The sequence below is a fragment of the Penicillium riverlandense genome (assembly GCF_028828495.1).
Source record: "Penicillium riverlandense strain IBT 135883 chromosome Unknown utg000011l_segment0_segment0, whole genome shotgun sequence".
Classification (NCBI taxonomy): Eukaryota; Fungi; Ascomycota; class Eurotiomycetes; order Eurotiales; family Aspergillaceae; genus Penicillium; species Penicillium riverlandense.
The window spans coordinates 926,732-945,567 of NW_026643201.1; the positions used below are offsets into that span (position 1 = coordinate 926,732).

General features: G+C 52.9%; 5 protein-coding genes across 5 annotated transcripts; all 5 read right to left on the reverse strand.

Annotated features, from left to right (window-relative positions):
* Positions 1 to 424: 424 nt before the first annotated feature.
* N7474_011066 (uncharacterized protein) lies at positions 425 to 1,603 on the reverse strand (the record flags this gene model as incomplete). Its single annotated transcript, XM_057202476.1, has 1 exon — positions 425 to 1,603. One exon carries the CDS (start codon positions 1,601 to 1,603, stop codon positions 425 to 427), a length of 1,179 nt encoding a protein of 392 aa, XP_057047760.1.
* Positions 1,604 to 4,574: 2,971 nt separating this feature from the next.
* Positions 4,575 to 6,858, reverse strand: N7474_011067 (SKN1/KRE6 family beta-glucan synthesis-associated protein; the record flags this gene model as incomplete). The annotated part of the gene is made up of 6 exons (XM_057202477.1): positions 4,575 to 4,626; positions 4,681 to 5,158; positions 5,209 to 5,731; positions 5,784 to 5,885; positions 5,943 to 6,120; positions 6,173 to 6,858. 6 exons carry the CDS (start codon positions 6,856 to 6,858, stop codon positions 4,575 to 4,577), a joined length of 2,019 nt encoding a protein of 672 aa, XP_057047761.1.
* Positions 6,859 to 8,131: 1,273 nt separating this feature from the next.
* On the reverse strand, positions 8,132 to 9,032 carry N7474_011068 (uncharacterized protein; the record flags this gene model as incomplete). Its single annotated transcript, XM_057202478.1, has 2 exons — positions 8,132 to 8,409; positions 8,552 to 9,032. The coding sequence occupies 2 exons, from the start codon at positions 9,030 to 9,032 to the stop codon at positions 8,132 to 8,134; spliced, it is 759 nt and encodes a 252-aa protein (XP_057047762.1).
* Positions 9,033 to 9,333: 301 nt separating this feature from the next.
* Positions 9,334 to 12,219, reverse strand: rpL3 (60S ribosomal uL3 domain-containing protein; the record flags this gene model as incomplete). The annotated part of the gene is made up of 7 exons (XM_057202479.1): positions 9,334 to 9,589; positions 9,649 to 10,322; positions 10,378 to 10,534; positions 10,598 to 10,655; positions 10,731 to 10,762; positions 10,837 to 10,938; positions 11,168 to 12,219. 7 exons carry the CDS (start codon positions 12,217 to 12,219, stop codon positions 9,334 to 9,336), a joined length of 2,331 nt encoding a protein of 776 aa, XP_057047763.1.
* Positions 12,220 to 13,288: 1,069 nt separating this feature from the next.
* cyc8 (putative transcriptional corepressor Cyc8) lies at positions 13,289 to 16,012 on the reverse strand (the record flags this gene model as incomplete). Its single annotated transcript, XM_057202480.1, has 4 exons — positions 13,289 to 14,955; positions 15,009 to 15,521; positions 15,573 to 15,776; positions 15,835 to 16,012. The coding sequence occupies 4 exons, from the start codon at positions 16,010 to 16,012 to the stop codon at positions 13,289 to 13,291; spliced, it is 2,562 nt and encodes an 853-aa protein (XP_057047764.1).
* Between the last annotated feature and the right edge of the window lie 2,824 nt (positions 16,013 to 18,836).

Below are 18,836 nucleotides of genomic sequence, written 5' to 3' on the forward strand. Positions count from 1 at the left end.
GGTTCACGTTCTCGGGGCCAAAAAAAAGTCTCCTATGTTGGGGCGAGGCTGTGCATACGTGTCACGGTAAATTGGATTTCTTGGACAACGCTGGGAAGTATATACGATTTGTAACATGTCTTTCATAGGTATATTCTGTTCTAGATTTGTGGGGCCTGAAGTTTTACTGATTAATGAGGTTAAGGGTATAAGGTGATAGAGAATATATATCTGTTACTTGGCTTGACACAACGAATTACTGGAAAATGATGGTTCTGTGGCATTCTAGACTCTTTCATTAACTACCCCACAACGCTAGCTGATGGTGAATTAGACGCCGAAATGGAAGACCTCTGGCGCCATTCCCCGCGTCCCTTTTACTAGAGTCTTAGTTACAGAGCCACATTGTCTATATGGCCACTGAGCAACTCCGAGTGCTCGGTGATCAGCTCACCCGTCGCCTCAAGTGACCAACAAGATACCCACAGGCGCCGTTCGACAGGCTGACATCAGTGTACCCCCTGGCCGAAATATAGGCCGTAAGCCGGTTTTCAGACGGATCGCAGGTTTCCGCATTTACAAGAGAGCATACGCCGTCTTCTAAACTAGCCAAAACACAGCTGGTATCCTGGACACAGCTTACACAACAGTCGTAAGGGGTATTGATGTTGCTCGGTGCCTGCGTCAAGGTGACACCATCGGGAAGGGGGAGGTATTGTGGGCTTAGGCCAGCGAGTCTGCCGTAGTCAGAAGAGAATGGGGAGATGGCAATGTTGTTAGTGGCACAGGCGTCGTAAGCAGTGCTCACGACCGAAGCGGTGGCGGTGTCGGTTCTTGTGACTGTGTCAGTCTCGACAGGTAGGGTGGTGCCGACGCAGACGGTCGAGGTGATAGTGTCGGTGACGGTGGCCGAGACATCGGGAGGGACGATGGTCTTAGTGACAGAGATAGTGTCGGTCTTAGTGACGCAAGTTGTATGGGCGGGCAGCCACTTAGTGATAGGGTGGCCGATGATGATTTCGATGATGATGACTTCTACAAACACTTCATGTATACACTTGACTGACTTAGGGTATTTGAAGTCCTTATGACCAATGACTTGCGAGCGGCGCTCTAGGGACACTAGGTCCCTTTTTACTTCTTCAACAGCAGTGGAAGTAGGGAGAGTGTCGACAATTGGGGTAAATCCATATATAGTTGGGATATGCGAGGTCGACGTAGTTGTGATAGTAGTATCCGTACAGACGGTATTAGTGACCGCCGGCGGAGTGTGAGTCCTCGTCGTCGTATCAAACTCAGTTGACGTAACGCAAACTGTATCAGTGTTTGCTTTAGCAGTGACTGAGGTAGTCCGTTTCACAAATTTAGTCTTAGTGTCGGTGACTACCGGCGGAGTCTTCGTCACAGTCGGATGGCTAGTATAAATGATAATGATCGGGGGTAGGGTCTGAGTTCGTGTGAGAGTAGCCGTCGGGACGTGGCCATAATGGGGTTCGACAGCGAGTTGGGTCTTATAGGAGACTTTGGTGGAAGTATGGTGCTGCGTCTTCCGGCTATTCGGCTTGGGAGCCGCCTCGGTCAGACCTAGCAGGGCCACAAAAAAAGGCACATTGAAGAAGCGCATAATGATTATGATGAGAGTTGGAACTCTGTATAGATTATGGATTTATGGAAATCATCTACAGGTTTCGATGATTATTTATATTTTTGCTATGAGGGTTCCTCGCTTTGGATATCCAAGTTCTGATCGGTGTTCTGGGGGTATGGCTAGGCGGCGACAGCTATTTAGGACCCTTTAGGCTTAGCCTTTATGTCCTCCACTAGCGTAGCATGAGCCCTGCTGGCAATTGTGAGACCTCTCTGACGAGAGCCGAAGACGAGTCTACGAACGATTTCTGGTTTCGAACGATCTAGTCCCCGGATTTGAAAAACAAGCCACATGCTAAGCTTGATCCAGAACAAAATTTCGCGAGATATGACCTCAGCCCTGGCTCTAAGACCTCTCAGCCCTGGCTCCGACCTGTAAGCACTGCATATTTAACCGGCCTCTAGAACAAACAAAGAACTATCGGGAAATCCTGCCGGGTTCCCGAACAAGCGTTCTCCGGGGGATTAAAATCGGTGAAGCGAATTGCCAACACATCAATTCGTATTCAAACACTTGGGGGGCCTCATTAGGAAACATCAATTTGACCACGTAGGAATCTCTGAGGTAATGATATTGAATCCCAAAGTGATAATTAGCAACTAACGTATCAAACAAGCTTATTGCTCGCTAATATTCACTTTCTATACATAGCATCACCGTCTTGATCGAAATCATAGAGAGGTACGGTAGGGAATCGCAAGCCACAATCTGTCAGTCGGCATAGCGGTGAGCCGCGCACGATTTGTTTGGCCGCACCGGGCGACCAGATCCAAGAAAGGCTGTTGGATTTCCTTTCGGCCTTCCTTTTCTTTTTTAAGAGGGGGCGCGGGGGATTTCAACAAAGCGAAATCGCGTCTTAGGGTGGACTTTATGATATTCAGAAGTCAATCATCGAATTCGGGGAGTCTACGGTGGTTTGGATATTCTTTAAAAAACAAAAAGAAGTAATAAAACGTGTCGGCTGGGAGTGGCATTATTGGTGAGCTGGTTGACAGCCCAGTAGGTCCCGGACGCCTGAGAACGTGGTCGTGAGAGTGATTGAGGTGGACTACGGAGTCGACGGTCTCACAACGCCATTGTCATTCTGCGGAGCACTAAGCTCGAGTGCCATCTACACTCCACAACATGCAGGACGAGAAGCAAGCACCGGCATTCTTGAGACACGAGGTCTGTCAGCGCTCGTCGTGATATTGCACCAACACCCAAAACACTCACCAGTGTCCACGGTCGTAGAGTGAGCTATATCTCGAGGAGTATAAGAGGCCCCATATAAATAGAAGTTAGTATCATCATGGTTGACGGAGAGAGAGACTGTGAGTGTGAAGAAGCAAAATGTTGAAGGAAGGTGCAGAAGAAGAGGAAGGAGGGAAAGAGTAGGCCACCATGACTGCTGTGATGACTGCCTGCCTAAGACATCAGGCCCAATATAAGTCATTTGGTAAACACGATTGCCTTCTTTACTTGTCTTCTCCTTCCACCTCCCCACCACCTCCCCACACTCTCTCACACAAACACACACACTCTCTCTCTCTCTCTCTCTCTAACTAAAACTTGTTGATCGCCCTGTCCGCAGACGCGTCTACCGAGCTTGCCTGTTTGCCCACTTGGACATACGCGAGAGCCGCTTTCGAAAAAAGAAAGCTCAGCTTCTCCAAGTACGCCCCGGCAGATTTTGGCTAGAGACTCCACCGTGAAGGCCCTTCATTTGCTTACTTGACACTGCTCTTTGTTGAAAGCGGCTCTCCAAGTAGCTCCTAGTGGGGAGGAAAAACTCTATTGTCCATGGCATATGTCTATGCACCTAATGCCTCTGTTAGCCTTGTTGTCCCTCCGGACGGGTCTGCCAGTCTCGAACACCTGTGCCGAGTTTCGCCGGTTCGAATGTTAGCCCCAGACGGCAGGTTCCACAGGCAGCGGAAGTTACCCGCTGGGTTCGAGAGCAGGTTTATAAATTCGAAGAGCCGGTAAATTGTGCGTTTCTCGGGGGCCACGGTGCGTGTAACTGTTGTTCTTTGCTACAACACCTGGTAGTGCTCTCATCTAGCCTGTCCAAAACTGTGTCGATGGCTCGAAGAAGGCCGGAATGGGGAGTACAGCAATCGACGTCCCCAAGCGGGTGTGATTGACTTCACCAAATCGAATGGGCAATTTGAGACCAAGTCGTTCAACTTCCACGATACTCGCCTCTACGTTTCCGAGAAGAAATCCTCCCCTTTGAGCTTCTTCCGCAAAGCGGGCTAGCTCTCATGTCCCTAATTTCGCTTCCGCTGTGCATAGTTCCGCTGCGGCTGTCTCGGAACCAGTCTCAGCCTCATCGAGACCCTGCTTCCTTATTAGGGCTGGGGATGTGACGAATCAGGAACATAGCATTGTGAGATCGGCCTTCTGGCAGGATGTGAAGGATGCGAAGTCTGCGTCAATGTGCTCGAACTGAACAACAACAACATACTGTCGGCCCCTGTGTCTACTAGCATTCGACTGTCACGAATTGTGCCTTTGATGGCTCCATTGAATCGGAGACCTACATTCACTGCTACACGAATGCCCTGAACAACCCGTCTATGCCGGTTGCAGATAGATGGTAGATTTTACCTGAATTTCAGTGGTTTTCAAATTAACAAGCCAAGCCCTAAATCCATAATGTGTAATTTCGGCTACTTTGATAGATGAAGAAAACTTTCAGTGAACTCCATTGGCAGTAGATATTCTGGATATACTGTTTCATTCCAAGAACAAGGGAAGAAATATAGATTCCACGGAAACCGAAAGCCACAACAAAGCCATGTCCAAACAGCCGCAAACGCCGGAACAAAATGCCGCTAAAAACGACGCAAAGACAATTAAAAAAAAATGGTAGCAGAGAGGCAGAGAGACATGTAGAGAGATGGAGATAAGGAGGTGGTTAGAGAGTAGTGTGGCACACACACCCCAGTGTCCCATGCAATATCTAGCATCCATGCATGAAGTGGTTCTTCGGCCAGTGATACCCGGCATCCGCCCTATCATATCTGGTTAGTGTGATTCAGAATAGAACGTTGTCAAGAAACACATACCAAGAAGTCAGGTTCTGATTGAGATAGGCTTTCTTGTGGGCCTCAATATACCCCGTCGTCTCATAACCCGGCGGGTCACAGGTGACGCTAATCTCGTCCGGGTCCTGGTAGATGCGAACATAGTCAAAGCGGAGGTAGGCAGGCATATACTCGCGGATAGACTTGTTTTGGGGAGCAAAGTTGTCTGCCATGCCCAGGTTCATCACCAGCGACATGGGCTCCAACGGCACCATGCGCTGCCCGACGTTGCCATTGGGCCCGATGGCCCGCCCGTCCAGTGTCCATGTCTTGTCTGCGCCGACGAACCAGGTCACCTGGCCGTCTGCACCGGGTTTGTACTCGAAGGCGTACTCTTGGTACTCCGTGCCATTGAACCAGCGTGTGTTCAGGTTGGTCAATCCGGACATGGCTTGCTGGTAAACGCCGCCGCGGTAGGGGTTTATTTGAGTTATGTGGGGGTTGTATACGGCAGTATAATCTGTGGATGTTAGAATGTTGATAAAAAGTAATAATAATAGGAAAACTTACCATAATCTGGCATGTACCAAAGATCAAAAGGTGCAGCTTGCAAACTCTGAGATGCACTACCAACGTAGGGTCCGTAGCTCCCCTGGAGAGGCGCAGTGCTACCTTCAATCACGTCGATTTCAGGAGCACTACGTGCACGTCCCGGGGAAGGGTGATCGGAATTGGGGCAAGTGCAGCCAGGCAACCGCATGCCCGGGAGAAAGTTCAGTCCGTCCGGTGCACTCTGGTTCGGGGTGATGCCAGCGTCGCAGCCGTCGTGATAGCTGTACGGCCACATGCCGTCCGTGGTGGCGGCATATCCCGGACGAGCCAGATTGCCCATTGCCCAGAAACCAGGCCAGAAACCCTCGATATGTCCGTCACCTGGCAGGGACATGCTGGCCTCCAAACGGCCACCCTTGAAGCAGAGCTTGTTCCAACTCTGAACCATTCCAGATCGGTATTGCAGCTCGTGATTCACGAAATTGTCGAATCGAAGCTCTAACACTCCCTCGGTTGTGGTCACTGCATCGGGATCGTACCACTGCAGACGGTTAGCGAGGCATGGTACGCGACGAGCATAAGACGATACAAACCTCTTTATCTGCCGTGACGCCATACCAGAGATCCACTGCTTGGAAAAACGGATCATCGTCATCGTAGAATGTGCGGCCAGGGGTATTGAATTCATCAGAGAACTGTTGCATGTCAGTCGCGTGTGTCAAAGTTGCCTCATTGCACAATCCGGAACTCACCACAAGCTGCCACACCTTGCCATCTGCGTTCTTCTTGTACATTGCATCCTCCGGCGTGTCTGGGTCGATCAACCCTTTGCGAATATTCTGGAGCAGCGGCCGTTCTCCAACGTCGAGGCACAAAGTATCGCCCGGTTGGCAAACATGCCCGCGTCTGAGTATCCCTTCCACCCACGTTCTTCAACACTGGTTAATTTTCGGCAGGCCAAAACATCTTCAGGAAAACTTACATGATAGGGTATCCAACAAAAAGGGTCAGAATCCCCAACGTCAATATCACCAAGCCGCCCACATTCAAGATACCTCGGCGATTGCAGACATCACAGTCACGGTCCTTGTCTGCCGGGTCCGGATTATGCAGATAGTCGTCCTTTTCCACATCCTCGGGGAACAAAAGCAACCCTTCCGTCGGCATGATATTAAACTTCTCCGAGACAGTCTGCGTGTTGACATCGTACTCTTCACTCCCGGAATGCGAAGGCGCGCGAGAGTCCTCAAACGGATTGAGTGGCATGCAATTCTCGCGGCTGATCTGGTCTGAGCTGACGCTAGACCGACTGAAAGACCAACGATCTGGCGAATGTGGGCGGTCCACCTCGCTACGAGACGATGGGCGCAGTCTGGGAGGAAGCAGGAACTCCGCTGAGGCGGGAGCGTTTGATATCTCGTACGGCGATATCCCCTGCGCGCCCAAGACGATGGCTGCGTCTGGGTTTGCAGGCGTCAGAGCCCGTGGCTCCGGGTGCGACTCGGTCGAATCCACGGCCGCCAGTGGCTCGTAGCCTTCATTGGTCTCAATGAATGGGTCCTGGCGGCCCGAGTTGAGGCGGATATGAGGCATCCCGGGTCTCGTAGTTGAGTCTGGGGTTGAGGCTGGGTTTAGGGTTTGGTTTTCCGAAGGATCCTGGTCCGACATCTGGAGTTTATGGCCTCTGGGAACCGATTATCCTCAAATGGAACCGCTTGCTTCGCTCTTGCGTTCTTCCGCTGAATTACCTATCCACCGCGCGGGGAGTCCTCTGGCATCAGGCGTTTGTTGTATTTTGGTGGCACCGTCTTTTTCCTTCCCACTCTCTCCTTTGTTTTTTTCCACCTGTAAGGACAGAAGAGAAAGTCGGTCGATGTTGCACTGTCGCTGAGCGCAGAACGACTCAGAAAGAGTGGACAGGACGATGTCCCTGTTAGTTGGCGACGCTTCAAGAGTAGCCGTAAAGGTAGGAGCTAAGAGAAGAGAAAATCAGAGAGCCAGAGAAAGAAGAGAAGAGCCTAGACGCTCCGAGGAGTATTGTTTGGGGTAGGGCACGATGGGGAGGGAGAGGAATGGCCCACTGACGGTAGGGGGACAACGAGCTGGTATGTGTATTCCCTGCTCTCGTGCTTGTTTTGTGTGAAATATAGGTAGATCGGAGACAATATCCTCCCAGATAACTCCACGAGGTATTCTTTCCTGTTTTCTTTTCTTCGTTCTTAGTTCCCTCCAATTGTTTCAGCTCGATCGATTTTGGCCTCGATGCACAAGGAGTACAAACAGCAAAACCGACCCAGTAGAGAAAATAATCCTGGTTGCCCGACAGCCAGTGAGGAATGGAGGACTTGAATGCTGGTTTGGAATCCGGGGATCGACATCATCATTCCCGGCAAAATTAAAGCTCTGGAGTATACCAACCAGTGAGCAGCTACCACGAGCTCGACCTTGCCTCACTACTGCCAGCTAGCACGTTGGATCCAAAGTGAATATTCTTGAACAAGTCTTCGGCAATGGAAGGAGAAAGACATGCCAAATGTTCGTTCCAACAATAAATGACCCAATCTGCCATTCCCGAACACGCGGCCCCTGTCGCCAGCCGCCCTGGCACAGCGCGGCCCATCGGAATGCCATGATATCCGTGCAAAATCCTGACAGGGCACTTTTTCCCTGGATCGCATTCTTACAAGTCAGACAAAAAAAGCGAGGCAGAAAGCGAATCTTTCCACGCGGACATCTCGGCTTGCACCTAAACGGGAAATCCGCCATGCGCACATGCAATACTTCATATTTCATTTGATATGCCTGTGCTGGACGGACTGGCTTTGTATGTATATCCAAATTAAAAACCCCCCAAACAAGACCCGCATTTGCACAATTCAACTCTTTCAGTCAAGCTCAAAACACCCTCGCATGCCACTAGCCACCTACGTACATAACCCGCTTACGTCTCCACGGCCTTTGCGCGCAGTCCGACAAGCTGACTCTCCGGTGCATGCAGCGCAAGAACCCAGTACTCGACCCGCGTCTTATCCAGCTGCACTCTGTACACCTTGACATCAACATTTGACTGGTCTCCGCCCTCCGCTTTCTCAACGGCTGCAGCCCGCACCGCGTGCAGGGCAGAGGCGTACTCGTTCTTCGGGTCGAAGGAGTTTGGGGAGAGGGTTGAGATAGCGTTGGATAGGTCTGCGTCTGGGGAGATGAGAGAGGAGAGTTGAGCTGGGTGGAGACAGCCAGTTAGCATAATCCATCCATAGGAGGGCACAGAGATGCGTCACGCAATCAAGGGAGAAGAGAGGATAGTATCGCCCTAGCTGGAAGAACTTCCAAGCCAAGAAAACAAAACAACAAAAAAACGTACCTGCACTGGGCCAGGTGCCGTGCGCGGCGCCGTCCCATTTCAGGGCAACGGGTTCGAACGGCTCATCTGTCTCAGAGACGTAGTATGCATCGACAGACCGCAGCGGTGCAGGCACCTTGAGGGCGGTATGCACGGTCTGGGTGCGGATGGTGGAGGAGGGCTGTGAGGCGCGCCCGGCGTCGAGGTCGGCATTTGCTTTGTCCAGGAAGGACATGTAGGCGTCGTCAGAGGACATGGTGGGGGTGGAGGAGGATGAGAATGAGGAGAGAAGTAGTGGTCCTGCGGGGAGGTGGTGGTTTTGCTGTAGATGAAGCGCGGTTCTCGAGATAATCGCAGAATATGGAAGGCGATGGAATAGGCGATTCTGAGACTGAAGAGAGGGTGGGCTGGAGTAGAGGGGATCTCGTAGGGAACGGCGGACAAGACAAGTTGGAGTGGGCAGGTGTTGGATGACGCAATGGATGGAGGCCGGGCTGCGCATATTAATATGTTATGTGTCACCCCGGGGGAAATCCAGGTTTGTGTAGGTCTGTGGCTGAGCCACTGTCTGAGTAGGAGTAGCAGGAGAAAGAAAGTTTTGAAGAAGGGAAAGTGTTGATGACGCCCGAGCTACAACCAAGGGTCTGGAATATATAGTTGCACCACACATACTCCATAATCAGGTCTACAGGCACACTACATGTTCACTTTACATATCCACCAGTCATGAAGTAGTCGCTTTTTTTTATTGGACAACTGGAAAATACGTAACACGGTCACCCTCCACAGCTCGAAATCCCTTCTTAAACAGTAGTAATCAGGTCCTTCTTGAGGGTACCCAGGAAGGCGCGCTTCTCCTCGGGGGTCTGGAAAGCACCGTGGCCGAACTTGGACGAGGTGTCGATCCACTTGAGCTCGACCTTCTCGGTGGCCCTCCGGTTGGTCTGCGGGTACAGGGTCTTGCGCAGAGTCATGACACGCTTCTTGACACCGGGGACGGAACCCTTGAGCATGACGAAGTCGTTCTTGACCTCACCGTAGTGAACGAAGCCACCCAGACTAGAAATGTCGGTTAGTACATGATCTTGAGGCAACAAAAGTAGAGAGAGTGAACATACGGAGTGATCTGCTTCTTGGAGATGTCGAACTCGGTCGAGGCGTTACCCTCATCGGAACCCTTGCCAATGCGGAAGACCTTGTGGTTGCAAGAGGTACGGTGGTGGTAACCCATCTGACCGGCACGGGCCACAGTCCACTGGACGTGGTTAGGGTGCCAGGCACCGATACAGGCAACCTTGCGCAGACCCTTGTGCGTCTTGCGGGGCAGCTTGGTGGTACCCCAACGGGAGGTGACACCCTGGAAACCGTGACCCTTGGTGACGGCGATGACATCAATCATCTCATCCTTCTCGAAGATGGAGTCGATGTCGATGGTCTTCTCGAACAGGTTCTGGGCGAAGTCGACCTTGTCGGCGACGGAGCCACCGTTGACCTGGATCTCCATGAGGTGGGCCTTCTTCTGCTTGATCGGGGTCTGGCGGATCTGGGTGTGGGCGAGCACGCGCACAACGGTGCAGTACTTCTTCATGCGCTCCAGCTCGCGGGTGACGGAGGCACCCTTCTCCTCGGCGTGCGACTTGGCGTACTTGGTGAAGGCCTTCTTCTTGCTCTTGTACCAGTTCTTGTAGAAGCGGCGCTTGAGCTCGTCGCTCAGGTGCTCAGCCCAGACGGTGGTGAGCGAGCGGAGACCGCGGGGAGTCTCGATGTAGCCAACGACACCAACGGCAACGAGCTGGTAGTGATTGTGTTAGTACCAGGTCAATTGATCCGGGTGGGAAAAAACCTACAGGAGGAGTCTCGATGACAGTCACGGCCTCAACAACCTCCTTCTTGTGCATCTTGGCACCGGGACGGTCAAGGTCACGGACGATGGTGGTCATACCGGCCTTGTAGCCCATGGAGGCCGTCAGGTGGACGGGCTTCTTGGGGTCATCCTTGGGGAAGCTGGCGCACAACATTTAGTCCATCGAAATTTTTTTTTTCCAGAAAGAGTTCCTCAAAACTAACCTCTTGACCTTTCCACGGTGACGGGCGGCGCGCTTGCGCGGGAGGTAGGCAAGGGAGCCTGTAAAAATCTCAATCAGTACCACCGCACACTAGGGACGTCGAATTTCGATGCCGGGAAAAGTTGTTCACGAACCGTGGCGAGGCGCTTCGTACTTGCGGTGACTCCTAGAAGAGAGAAATAGGTGAGCAATTGTATTCTGGACATGAAACCATGAGATGGACCGGGGTGGGCAACGTACATCTTGACCCTGTTGTCGTTAGTCGTCGAAGTAGGAGGAGTGTCGAATCCGAAAGAGTCGGCGGACGATTTTGCACGCTTTGTGGGCTGACTCAGCACCCGTCTGTGTGGGATAAGCGATTGGTGCCTGAGGATCGATTGTGATCACGTGATACTCCGTCACCCTACAGGCAGATGTTTATGAGGAGTTACAGTGACGACCACTACTGCCTTCCTTGTTCATGTATTGTTACAGCTCCAAAAATAGACCTTTTACAGAATCATCAAAAGGTGTCGGGACTTACCCGCTATCGCCGGCGAGAAACTCAGGGCTGAACGGATAATCCACGTACCCTGTACTCACTTTGGGGGTATAAAAAGAAGGCCGATCGTACTTGTTCAGCTCCAGGCCGTGCTGGATTCGAAACGGGAGATCAGGATTGGCAAGGAAATGTCGGCCAAAAACAATGGCAACATCGTGGCTCCAGTACTCAACGCCGACCGCGTGTTTCGCAGAAGCCGGAGAAAACCCACCGGCCACTAGAACGGGCGAAGTCCTTCCCCAAATTTCTAGGGCGAACTCTATGCCTTCAGTCTTCTCGATGTCCACGTTGTTGCTCACACGGGATTCAATCACGTGGATATATCCAAGCTTCAAGTCACGCAGCTTCTCAATAAGATACGAGAATTGAGGAATAGGATCGGCCATTCGCATTCCTTGGAACGTACTCCACGGGCTCATTCGGTATCCGACTTTGTTGGCACCAACAGCTTCACTAACGGCGGTGGCAATCTCAATGGCAAAACGGGCTCGATTTTCAATATTTCCACCCCACCTGTCTGATCTCTGGTTGCATGTGTCCTGCAAAAATTGATCTGGGAGATACCCGTTTGCCCCGTGTATTTCAACACCGTCGAAGCCCGCACGCATCGCGTTCTTTGCCGCCTTCACGTAGTCAGCCACGGCGGAGTGAATTTGGCTTTCTGACATAGCAGTGGGAATTGGAACATTATCCGTCAGCGGCACCGGGCTCGAGGACAAGATACCATGACCGGCTTCTTTCTGCAAGGACATTTCATCCGCCGCACGACCGGGGGCAAGCAGTTGAGCAAAAATATAACAGCCACGCGCGTGCACGGATTCCACCACTTTTGTCCATGCCTTTACCTGGTCGTCGGTCCAGAGACCGGGCGAATGAGGGAAACCCGCGTGGCTGGGCGAAATCAACGTTGACTCTGTGATTAGCAGGGTTCCTGGCACTGCAGCCCTCTGTGAATAGTATTCCACAGCCAGAGAAGATTGAATGTGATCATCATCTGTGCGGAAACGAGTCATAGGAGCCATGACCACGCGGTGCGCAAGGGTCACATCGGCTATACGGAGGGGAGTGAACAATTTCGACATTGTGACTGGTAGAGGTTTTCGAAATAAGCAAGTGATAGGTCAGGCATGTCAATCATCAAGGCAAGTAAGTGCTGTGGATTCGCCCCTTGTCTTTTAAGAGGTGAAAATACAGGTAAGCAGCTAGGATTAGTACTCTTATCATTTAGCCGTTTCCAGTATCGCCCCACGTCATTGACTTCGGGCCTAGAACTATAAGCCTTTTGAGGCAAAGAGTATTGCTAAGACTATACAGGAGCAGATGCATCAGATGCATAATCAATGTCTTTGTAGAGACCGCTTTCCATTGCGGGGCTCGTCTTTCAATATTCTTAGGGGCGGAGGCTCTACGACCATGGTATTTAGATTAGTGTGTTTCTGCTTAGGGTTTGGGAATTAAATTCGTAAGAGTAAGATATTATATCTGATTTCCAATATAAATGTACGCATAGAGAACTGATGACAGCCAGTCCGCAACAATCTTAGCTGGAGCCGTGACAGTTTATGAAAAGATAGCAGCCACTACTTCGCTGCTATCCTTCCTCATTTTCATGATTCTGACAAAACAAAAAACAATCTACTGTATTTCACGATTTCTAGTGCAAATCTATCAATGACATCGTCGTGTCGGCATTTGGAGTATCATAAATCTATTATTATTACCTGTGCCCAAATAGGTCATCTACGTGCAACCCATATTAGGTCTAGTGGATCATGTGACTAGGATTTGAAAGAGCGTCTCTTATGTTTCCGGAACGGAAGGCAATAACGGTCGTCACTGCACGAGGAACGGAGAGATACTTGACAATTGGTGTAAATTTGGTGGGGATGCAGGGAGCATCAAATAATTCACAGGAAAGTAACAAAAGATATGAAAATCAGCACAAAAGACGGATACAGAAAGGGTCGCTTCATCGCACTCGCCCAACAGTTTCAACCAACCTCACTCGCACCATCATACAGAAAACAGATGTAAAAAAAAAGACAGGGCCGAGAACAATGGCAGGTGAAAGAAAAACAACTACACAGCAAAGCTAATTCTCATGACCTCCTTCGGCATCGCTTGCAAAAAATAAGGGAAAATTTCTTTTTCTCACGCAGAAGACTCTGCCTTGGACGGGCTGCCCTTGCCCTCACCATTGGCGGCGTTGCCAGAGGTGCTGTCGTGAGGGCTCTCCTTTGTAGCCGCAGCAGCAGCAGCACCGGTCTTCTTCTCGTCGTCAGCGCCCTCATCATCGTAGTCCTCATCGACGTCCATCTTGCGAGCGGCAGGCTCGTGGGATGAAGGAGCCTCCGAGCGAGGCGCCTCCTCCTTGACAGGGGTGTGGGCCGAAGAAGGCCCTTCGGGCGGGCCGTTCGATGTCGAGGCAGCGCTCTCGGCCATCGGAGGAAGACTGGGGCCGCCCGAGGTGCTAGGAGGCATGTTTTGGATGGAAGGCAAGGTCGAGGAGTGATGAGCGGCCTCGGAGGGGTGGTAGTTCTCATTGGCACGACGGACCTCTTCACGCTTGATCTCCGAGGGACTCCGTTGCATTTCGTTGGGAGAAGCAGCGCGGCCAGGAGGGCTGGCGCGGCGGCTGTTCTGATCATCCAATCGGGCACGGGTTTCCTCGTTGGCTTGTTTTTTCACGGGGCCAGACTCGCCCTCCCACTCACGGCTGCGCTTCATGGCAGACGGCGGTCGGTCCTCACTACGCTCGCGAGCAGCAGCCTCGGCGGCCGCGGCGGCCGAAGCCGGCGGAGGAGCGCCAGAAGCAATGCCAGTAGAGGTAACGCCTTGGTGAGGACCGGTATGGAACTGCTGGTGGGGATAACCCGAGCCAGGCGAGGAGGGCCGCTCATCCCGGAGCGGCCGAATCTCGGTCGGAGGAGTGAACGGACGGTTGTAGGGTGGGGCGGCTCCGTTGCCAGCCTGACCTCCATTGGCAGGAGGAGCACCACCAGCCGGGGCGGGAGGCAGAGGGCCACGGGTAGCGCCGCCGCCAAAGCCACCGCTCGAGGCGCGTTCATGGCCAGACGCAGGTGGGTTGGCAATCTGAGGCAGGGTGTTGGGAGGCGGGTATTGACCACCCATCTTGGGCGAACGGGGCGGTCCGCCGCGACCGGCATCAGGGAGTCGAGCGGAATCCTGACGAGGGCTTGGCTGCTGAGGAGCGCCAGGGCCACCGTTGGCCGGCGGGGCTTGGCCTTGCGATTGCAGTTCATTAATGCCGCGATTCCAGTCAGCAGGCTGGCGGGGAGGAGCAGGGCCGGCAGGCATCGGACCACCGGTCGGAGCTGGAGCACCCCATTGAGGCGCGGGAGGTACACCCACTCTAGGATCCTGGTAGGCCTGGGGGTGAACATCCTGCGGCTGAGGTGCAGGGGCCGAGGCGTTGTTCTGGTTCGAACCACCCTGCAGCTGGCTCTGAAGCAGCTGCAGACGCGCCTTGATGTGGACGTTGGTGGGATCCAGGTCCGCAGCGCGACCGTAGGCATCAAGAGCGTCGGCGATTTGGTTGTTGCAAGATTCGTACAGCGTACCCAGATCATACCACACTTCCGAGATGTACGGATTCAGGCGAATAGCACGAGAGTAGGCATCCAGCGCATCGCGGTACTGGTTGATCTGGTAGTAGAGAACACCGATCGAGCACCAGAAGGTAGGGTTGCGTCCATCGCGGTAGACAGCCTGCTGATAGGCCTCGTACGCCTTGGGATATTTGGCCTGGGACATGTAGCACCGGCCGAGAAGGTACCAGCTTTGAGCGTCGCTGTTGTCTGATGAAGGGTCAGTATTTTTTTCGACGTCATTTTCGGAAGATTCAACTTACCAGCGTTGACCGACTTCTCTAAGAACTCAATAGCCTTCTCCTGGCTAGCATAGCTGTTGCTCTGCTGGTGGTAGAGCCATCCCAGCTGCTGCAGGACCTTGGCGTGGTTGGGGTCCCGATCGAGGACACGCCGGTAGGCGGCCTGGGCAGACTCAAAGTCTTTCTGCTGCTCGTGAACGTGACCAATCTGGAACCAGATGTCCTCTTCGGTGAGGGGACGAGGCGGGTCAGTGACGATGTATTTGAAGCACTCCAGACTCTGGCTGAATTTTTGCTGCTGCTTGTAGATAATTCCCAGGCGGAAATAAATCTCGTTGGCCTTTTCAAATTCGGGAGCCATGCGCATGACCTGAGAGAAAGCTTCCTCTGCGTGGTCGAGAGAGCCATAGCGGTCATACAGGATGCCGATGCCGTACCACAGCTTCGGTTCCTTGGGGTCGCGCAGGTGATAGAGGGCTTGCTGGTAGGAAGTGTAGGCCTCTTGCAGGTTATCCATCATCAGATGGCAGTGGCCTATGACAGTTAGCTTATTGAATTGCAGTTTAACATATTAGGTGCACGAACCTAAGCTACCCCAGGTTTCCCCATTGGCGGGGTCCAGCTTGAGAATGTTTTGTAGGTACTCGATCGCCTTGGGGAACTGCTCCTTCGTGCGTAGGATACACGAGATGGCGTTCATGGCAGGGATCGACCACTGATTGTGGCGAAGAGCCTGCTCGTATGCGTTCATGGCGCCATCCAGATCGCCCATCAATTCAGTCAAGCTGCCTATAGCGTGTGAGTCAGTATTGTTGGTTGTTTCTGGAAAGATATAGCCGTTGCTTACCGATTTGCAGCCACACCTGCTCATTGAGCGCCGCGATCTTCTGCGCTGTGGAAAGCGGGACTCCCTTGGGGCCCTGCGTCGGCATAGGAGGCATGTGGCCATTGACCTGGGCGTGCGCCGCGAGGTGCGCCTGGTGCGGCGCAACCCCGGTGGTGGGGGATGGTTGCGTGTGGGACATGGTTCCCGGGGTTTTGATGGAGAAGGATTGTGGTTCAATCGGATCCGACGTGCAACAAAAGCTTTTCCGATCGGCTTTTGCGACACGATGATGCAATCAACGAGTAACCACACACACTAGCTGTAGGTGGCCAGTGTTCTCTTCCAGCCGTCTAGCCCGTTTCGTGGACGATTGAGGGGAACGAAATCGACAGGGCGCGCGAGGGTTGCCTCACACGACACCAGCTGCGCCAGCCAGCTGCGACCGATCGAAGGAGATTGAATTGGTGAATGAAGGTCTTGCGCAGTGCCAAGACCACGGAAACAGGTTGGGAGGTGGTCGCGACACGGTCCCGGCTGCGGGTGTTGATGGGGTCCGATGAGGTCAGTGCCGGGGGGAGAGGGAGGAGAGTGTGGAGGGGGAGAGAGGATGATGATGATGATGGAGAAAGGATGAAGAAAAGAAGGGGGAGAGAAAAGCTCCTTTGGAAGATCCAAAGAGGGAGGGTGGAGGGAGTGGTGAAAGAAAGGGAGACACTACTAAGGAGGCCACGCAGAGAGGGAGAAGGGAAAGAGAGTCGAGGGGGTTGGAGGAAACGCTGAAATTGAACCTAAGCGGCGCTAGTGGGAGGCAGCTCGGGACCAATGAGCGGCAGGCAGGTCAAACCCGTCACAAAACGAAAGGCTGACGCCCCCAGGAACGGTTAGTGGGTGGTGGAGCCGATCTGGCACTGACGGGATTGAGGGCAGAGGGAGGGGAGGCTCTAGGCGATGGAGACTACGAGCGATCGGACATCGTGATCATCGACTCTCCTCTCATCCACCGTTGATGCCCATAGGATCACATTCCCATCATATCGTCACGGTCATGCGAGATCACGCCCCCGTAGTGGGTCGGTCCTTGACGGGGCGCCCGTGGATGCCGCGGCCGGTTTAGTGCGACGCTTCTCTGTGCCACTCGGTGGTCTGTGCTTGTACCACGGAGGAATAATAATACATGTCAGCAGGGATCGCGCGAGGGTTCCATTTTTGGCGCTAGCGTCAAACTGGAGTCCCTTGGAATTCATTTTTCTGGTTAAATGTGACCTAGGCGAGTATGCCTCATAGGGCATCAGGATGACGAACTCACCACCATCCGTCATCAGAGACCATCGGAATTGCCAGACGACCGCAGTAGAGTCTTCTCTAGCTCCCCCACCCCTATACACTCCGTATATTGGGATGGCACAGGAATAGCCTCCTAGGGCCACGCCTAAACCGCACCCAGTCTATGGTCCATTTAAATAAAACCCCCCGGCACAATCCTAAATTTCAGGTGTCTAGCTGCCGAGCGATGATGCACTAGCGCATCTCGCCCCTTCCGTCGGCCATCAGCCACTTCCACTAGCCACGCCGCAGACTTCTTCGTGCCCGTTCTCCACACCCCTGCCGCATCCAGCCTGCCACTCCACCGCCCATGTCGTAGTGCATGCACCGGGTTTTTTCCGCCCCGACCTGCCGCCCCAAGTACGGGACGTACTAACGAACGTTGGTGGAACGATCCTCAGCAATAATTCACCCCTCTCCACCTGATGTACCATAATAAGGTACCAAAGGACCACTCCAGACGGGGACGAACGGCGACACCTCAGCCGCGCGCATACCAGCTCCACGCACTATGTCCCGGCCAGTGGAGTCCATTGGCCGGCAAATGACAGGAACCCCCCCTGCCTGGCCCCATGCTCCGTACGACACGCTGCCCGGATCGCAGGGAGACGATCCGAGCACATTTTTGCTGTGTCAGTCCCGAGAGGTTGCATGCATTCTTGCTGTATGTTAGCGCGCACCTGTGTATTTGGAGCTTAATTTTTCATATGATTCTGATCGTTCATTATTCCCCCATTTCTCTCAAGCACAGACAATTTAATTCTGAACGCACCCGGTCGGCAGCCTCGATGGGGGGTGGACCATAGCCAGCCTCTTTATTATTATTCAAGTCAACTACTAGGTATTAATTATTATGTATGAAGGGAATAGGTGCTTGCCCTGGGTTCCATATTTAGTTCTGTTGGTCATGCCGAGAAGAATATATATATCACCACATGTATAACCATGGACACCTACTTCAATCACACGGCGCTTTGCATTCACCAACAGCTTGCATGCCAGCATGGGCCAGTCGCAGACCTCTTTGCAATCCATCTGGGTACATGGCGATCGGGATGCCCACGATGTGGAACGGGACTCGAAGGGATCCGTTCGGGAGAAGCCTGTGGTGCATGTCAAATACTATGAGATTTGTCCCACACTATCTGCCGGTGGATGACCGTTGCATTACGCTACAGGAAATGTGCCATGCCGCTCTCTTCTTCTTTCAGATGAAAGAAAACGCCAGCCTCGGGCGTCCGCCGGAGGCTCCTACAAGGCTGACTTTTGTGCAGTCCCCACCTGCAAGGGGTCCTTCTAAAGGTCTTAGCCACGATTTTGAAGCCCAGCTGTAGAGATAGCGTTGAGAATCCCATTCGCCGGCTGAAGGATTTCCAAGTGCGAACTCGGCGGGCGCAAGGATGCTCCCCTATAATCAACGATACCCGCTCTAATACCCCCGCCCTCTCTGTCTCGCCAAGGATATACGTATTCGCATGGCCATCATAATCCCACACTTTTTGACCTAGATCGTCTCGGCACTATTGGCATTAATCATCCCCCGACTATTCGTCTCCAATAATATTCAGTGCCCAGAGCCCGGTGTCGCATCCCTCATCACGTGATCCATTTCTTCCCGCCCGTGACTGGATGCAGCAGGCCACTACGGACCCGCCCAGTCTTCCATTGTCTTGGCTTGCTCGTGTTGTTCGTCGCATCTA